General features: G+C 44.9%; 1 protein-coding gene across 1 annotated transcript; it reads right to left on the minus strand.

Moving 5' to 3' along the window:
• Positions 1–2,553: 2,553 nt before the first annotated feature.
• Positions 2,554–3,219, minus strand: LOC137625489 (uncharacterized). The gene is made up of 2 exons (XM_068356399.1): positions 3,071–3,219; positions 2,554–2,989 (listed from the first exon to the last, which is right to left on the minus strand). Exons 1-2 carry the CDS (start codon positions 3,217–3,219, stop codon positions 2,554–2,556), a joined length of 585 nt encoding a protein of 194 aa, XP_068212500.1.
• Between the last annotated feature and the right edge of the window lie 3,191 nt (positions 3,220–6,410).

The raw sequence follows: 6,410 nt of genomic DNA on the forward strand, positions 1-6,410 counted from the left end.
AGACTGATTCTTTAAAAGGTTTCTATGTTGTTCTTAGGTTTAAAAATGTTAATATTGATCATTTGGTACTTTGGGAATCTGTGGCTGTAATGTTTTGAAAAGATATTTATGTTTTGGTAAGAAAAGTTTCCCTGATATCCTATCGGATTCTGAGTTTATTTTTTATATTTTAACGTTGCGAAACAGTTTTTTTTAGATGTGATTTAAACTTCTTTAGTCTCAGCTTTTGTCACAATTTATTTTGTATTTTCAGTATCTATTTCTTTTTATTTATTAGTTATAATACATATTCCCCCTCCCCACAAGAGTCGAACTTGAGATAATTGGCTGGTAAATCTCATAATAATAATAATAATAATAATAATAATAATAATAATAATAATAATAATAATAATAATAATAATAATAATAATAATAATAATAATAAAGAGGATGAGAATAATGATTAGAATAAGAATAATAATTATAACTATAATGATAATGATAATATTGATGATAATTATAATATTAACAACAACAACCACCTCTCTCTCTCTCTCTCTCTCTCTCTCTCTCTCTCTCTCTCTCTCTCTCTCTCTCTCTCTCATATGATCTTTATTCATTCTATTCATGACTTAATAAATCCTCTATAAAAAGTAAAACTGCAAAAGGACACAGATTTCTCCAGAAAGACATATTTGGTTCTACCATTTTTATACATAAAAACATGAGCCTCACAGACAAAAATTCACAGAAATATCAATATGAATTATCATTGCCAACAACCGCCCCCCCCCCACCCTAAAAAATAGAATAACCAACAGCTTTACAATTTCATGGAAAAAATGTCATATCTGATGCACCTTGTGACCTAAAATTCGATTGTTTGATAATCATAGCAAATATTTGACTCGTAGAATATACGTGTATTTTGTTAGATTTAAAAATTAGTCAAATTGACGAACATTGTATTTTTTCCAGCTCCAGGAAATATTAGTCCAGCTCTAGGAAATACTCCATTTGTTATTTACTCGAAAACAGGAATGCTGACACTTGATGAAGTATTGACATATATCTAAAATAAAGGTTTCAATCATGAGTAGCGTGCAATGATTTCGTGATTTTTACATTTAAATAGGCATATATAAATACGCACAACCTAAAAATAGACATAAAAGCAAAAGCATCTACAATAGTTAACTTTCTCATCTCGCCAGCAACATATCACGGGTTTAATCATACCGAGGTCTGAAATCTTTAGGCTAGTTCATTTATATTCTAGTATGATCTTTAAATTAGTCACCCATAAACCTGGTTATCGGTTGTTTGTGGTAGGTCAAGACTTATACATATGTATATATATATATGTATATATATATATATATATATATATATATATATATATATATATATATATATATATATATATATATATATATATATATATATATATATATATATGATCAGTTTAAAGTGCATCGTTCTGCTTGCTAAGGCAATATCCCTGTCCCTAGGCTCTGCCATTCATGCGTAGCCTTTAAATCTTTTAAAAGGCATAGAAAAAGGCAAAGTAGGAGAATATGAATTAACAATTTATTATTAATAGATGGAGGAGAATTCAGTTGTAAAACTCAAAACTTTACATAAAAGGTCTGCATGATTAGAAAAAAACTCTCATTTCACTATTTCACAAAAAGGGAGATGCAAAAGACCTGAAAACTAATCGACCAATAAGTTTACTCTCGTAATATGGAGAATATTTACAAGGATCATATTAGGCCAAATACGAAGACAGCTGGCACTCTTTATAGAAAGGTATTCAACAAGTGACCATATCCATGTAATTAACCCTTTTACCCCCAAAAGACGTACTGGTACGTTTCACAAAACTCATCCCTTTACCCCCATGGGCAAGCTAATGGAAGAATTATGAGTATGATAAGCCACTCTGTATCACATTTATAGACAAAGAGATTTTGTTTTTGTCAAAACTGCAGATGTAATGAAAGCCCTTCAAAGACATGTAATAGATGAATCCAATGTTAGAACACTTTCTGGAAGTACAGTAATCCTAAAACTACACAGAGATAATGAGACAAATCAAATTTAGAAAGAAGTTAGATAGGGAAACCCCATAAGCATTGGTTGGAAGGCTTTTGGTAAACACGCTCGTCTGTCCGCATGCATTCCTGACACTCGCCTGTCCGCATGCATTCCTGACGCTCGCCTGTCCGCATGCATTCCTGACGCTCGCCTGTCCGCATGCATTCCTGACACTGGCCTGTCCGCATGCATTCCTGACACTGGCCTGTCCGCATGCATTCCTGACACTGGCCTGTCCGCATGCATTCCTGACACTGGCCTGTCCGCATGCATTCCTGACACTGGCCTGTCCGCATGCATTCCTGACACTGGCCTGTCCGTATGCATTCCTGACACTGGCCTGTCCCCATGCATTCCTGACACTCGCCTGTCCGCATGCATTCCTGACACTCGCCTGTCCGCATGCATTCCTGACACTCGCCTCTCCGCATGTATTCCTGGTGGTTGCCTGTCGGCATGCATTCTTGACGCTCACCTGTCCGCATGCATACCTGATGCTCGCCTGTCCGCATGCATACCTGATGCTCGCCTGTCCGCATGCATACCTGATGCTCGCCTGTCCGCATGCATACCTGATGCTCGCCTGTCGGCATGCATACCTGATGCTCGCCTGTCGGCATGCATTCCTGATGCTCGCCTGTCGGCATGCATTCCTGATGCTCGCCTGTCGGCATGCATTCCTGATGCTCGCCTGTCGGCATGCATTCCTGATGCTCGCCTGTCGGCATGCATTCCTGATGCTCGCCTGTCGGCATGCATTCCTGATGCTCGCCTGTCGGCATGCATTCCTGATGCTCGCCTGTCGGCATGCATTCCTGATGCTCGCCTGTCGGCATGCATTCCTGATGCTCGCCTGTCGGCATGCATTCCTGATGCTCGCCTGTCCGCATGCATTCCTGACACTCGACTGTACATATGTATTCCTGACACTCGTCAATTCACATGCACTCTTGATGCTCACATGTCCGCATGCATTCCTGATGCTCACCTGTTCGCATGCATTCCTGATGCTTGCCTGTCCGCATGCATTCCTGATGCTTGTCTGTCTGCATGCATTCCAGATGCTCCCCTGTCCGCATGCATTCCTGATGCTTGCCTGTCCGCATGCATTCCTGATGCTTGGCTGTCCGCATGCATTCCTGACACGACTGTAAACATGTATTCCTGACACTCGTCTATTCATGTGTATTCCTGATGCTCGCCTGTCCGCATGCATTCCTGTTGGTTGACTGTACACATGTATTCCTGACACTTCTGTTCAAATGTATTCCTGATGCTCGTCTGTACGCATGCATTCCTGACACTCGAGTGGACACATGTAATCCTGACACTCGAGTGGACACATGTAATCCTGACACTTCTGTTCACATATATTCCTGATGCTCGTCTGTACACATGTATTCCTGACACTTTTGTCCTTGTGCATTCCTGATGCTCACCTGTTCACATGCATTCCTGACACTCGACCGTACACATATATTCCTGACACTCAACTGTACACATATACTCCTGACACTCTTCTGTTCACATGCATTCCTGATGCTTTCCTGTCCGCATGCATTCCTGATGCTGGCTTGTCTGCATGCATTCCTGATGCTGGCTTGTCTGCATGCATTCCTGATGCTGGTTTGTCTGCATGCATTCCTGATGCTGGTTTGTCTGCATGCATTCCTGATGCTGGTTTGTCTGCATGCATTCCTGATGCTGGTTTGTCTGCATGCATTCCTGATGCTGGTTTGTCTGCATGCATTCCTGATGCTGGTTTGTCTGCATGCATTCCTGATGCTGGCTTGTCTGCATGCATTCCTGATGCTGACCTGTCCGCATTCATTCCTGACACTAGACTGTACACATGTATTCCTGACACTCATCTGTTCACATGTTTTCCTGATGCTCGCCTGTCTGCATGCCTTCCTGATGCTTGCCTGTCTGCATACCTTCCTGATGCTCGCCTGTCCGCATGCCTTCCTGATGCTCGCCTGTCTGCATGCCTTCCTGATACTCGACTGTACACATTTATTCCTGACACTCGTCCTCACATGTTTTCCTGACACTCTTCCTCACGTTTTCCTGACACTTATCTGTTCACATGCATTCCTGATGCTCACCTGTCCGCATGCGTTCCTGATGCTTGCCTGTCGGCATGCATTCCTGACACTCTATTCCTGACACTTGCTTGTACACATGCATTCCTGATGTCCCTGTATCCATGCATTCCTAACACTAGACTGTACACATGCATTCCTGACACTACACTGTACATATGAATTCCTGACACTCGACAGTACATATGTATTCCTGACAGTCTTATGTTCACATATTCCTGATGCTCGCCTGTACACATGTATTACTGACACGGGTCTGTTCACATGCATTCCTGACCCTCGCCTGTCCGCGCGCGCGTCCCTGACCCTCGCCTGTCCGCTCGCGCGTCCCTGACCCTCGCCTGTCCGCGCGCGCGTCCCTGACCCTCGCCTGTCCGCGCGCGCGTCCCTGACCCTCGCCTGTCCGCGCGCGCGTCCCTGACCCTCGCCTGTCCGCGCGCGCGTCCCTGACCCTCGCCTGTCCGCGCGCGCGTCCCTGACCCTCGCCTGTCCGCGCGCGCGTCCCTGACCCTCGCCTGTCCGCGCGCGCGTCCCTGACCCTCGCCTGTCCGCGCGCGCGTCCCTGACCCTCGCCTGTCCGCGCGCGCGTCCCTGACCCTCGCCTGTCCGCGCGCGCGTCCCTGACCCTCGCCTGTCCGCGCGCGCGTCCCTGACCCTCGCCTGTCCCTGACCCTCGCCTGTCCCTGACCCTCGCCTGTCCCTGACGCTCGCCTGTCCCTGACGCTCGCCTGTCCCTGACGCTCGCCTGTCCCTGACGCTCGCCTGTCCCTGACGCTCGCCTGTCCCTGACGCTCGCCTGTCCCTGACGCTCGCCTGTCCCTGACGCTCGCCTGTCCCTGACGCTCGCCTGTCCCTGACGCTCGCCTGTCCCTGACGCTCGCCTGTCCCTGACGCTCGCCTGTCCCTGACGCTCGCCTGTCCCTGACGCTCGCCTGTCCCTGACGCTCGCCTGTCCCTGACGCTCGCCTGTCCCTGACGCTCGCCTGTCCCTGACGCTCGCCTGTCCCTGACGCTCGCCTGTCCCTGACGCTCGCCTGTATACGTATTCCTGACGCTCGCCTGTATACGTATTCCTGACGCTCGCCTGTATACGTATTCCTGACGCTCGACTGTATACGTATTCCTGACGCTCGACTGTATACGTATTCCTGACGCTCGACTGTATACGTATTCCTGACGCTCGACTGTATACGTATTCCTGACGCTCGACTGTATACGTATTCCAGACGCTCGACTGTATACGTATTCCAGACGCTCGACTGTATACGTATTCCAGACGCTCGACTGTATACGTATTCCAGACGCTCGACTGTATACGTATTCCAGACGCTCGACTGTATACGTATTCCAGACGCTCGACTGTATACGTATTCCAGACGCTCGACTGTATACGTATTCCAGACGCTCGACTGTATACGTATTCCAGACGCTCGACTGTATACGTATTCCTGACGCTCGACTGTATACGTATTCCTGACGCTCGACTGTATACGTATTCCTGACGCTCGACTGTATACGTATTCCTGACGCTCGACTGTATACGTATTCCTGACGCTCGACTGTATACGTATTCCTGACGCTCGACCGTATACGTATTCCTGACGCTCGACCGTAAACGTATTCCTGACGCTCGACCGTAAACGTATTCCTGACGCTCGACCGTAAACGTATTCCCTGTCTGTTAAAATTACTACAAATGCAAGGAGTGAAGTTCAAGTTATTAGCAGATGATGTACAATTTTACTTCTCATTAAATGATATAGAAGACACTTTATGAAACTTTAAACTGAAATCTTGCCCATGGATGACAATCAAACAAAAATTAAGTGAAAAAAAAACTGTATGTTTGTTGGAAAGAAAACCAGCGTAAGAAACTTAGGTGATATTCAAATAAACAAAAATAACGTAACTCTGCCTCGGTATTTAATAAAGTTTGTGATGTAGGTGTATCCTTTGACTGTAACTTGTCTTTCAATGGTCAAATAAATAATGCAGTAAGAACTTTTGGTTATCTTAGAAATATTGCTTTTAAGAGGTACACACACACACACACACACACACACACACACATATATATATATATATATATATATATATATATATATATATATATATATATATATATATATATATATATACATGCATGCATATATACATGCAGTGTATATGCATAAATGTACATAGCCTGGACAGGGCAAGTGTCTTACAGCTTCACCCAAGAAC

This window comes from Palaemon carinicauda, chromosome 32 (genome assembly GCF_036898095.1).
Source record: "Palaemon carinicauda isolate YSFRI2023 chromosome 32, ASM3689809v2, whole genome shotgun sequence".
In the NCBI taxonomy this organism is placed as follows: domain Eukaryota; kingdom Metazoa; phylum Arthropoda; class Malacostraca; order Decapoda; family Palaemonidae; genus Palaemon; species Palaemon carinicauda.

Excerpts from the sequence above, each read along its gene's own strand:
- LOC137625489 (XM_068356399.1), bottom strand. The coding sequence starts at position 3,219 with ATGCATGCGGACAGCCAAGCATCAGGAATGCATGCGGACAGGCAAGCA. Across the intron at positions 2,990-3,070 it reads TCAGGAATGCATGCGAACAG|TCGAGTGTCAGGAATGCATG; the intron begins GTGAGCATCAGG and ends ACATATGTACAG.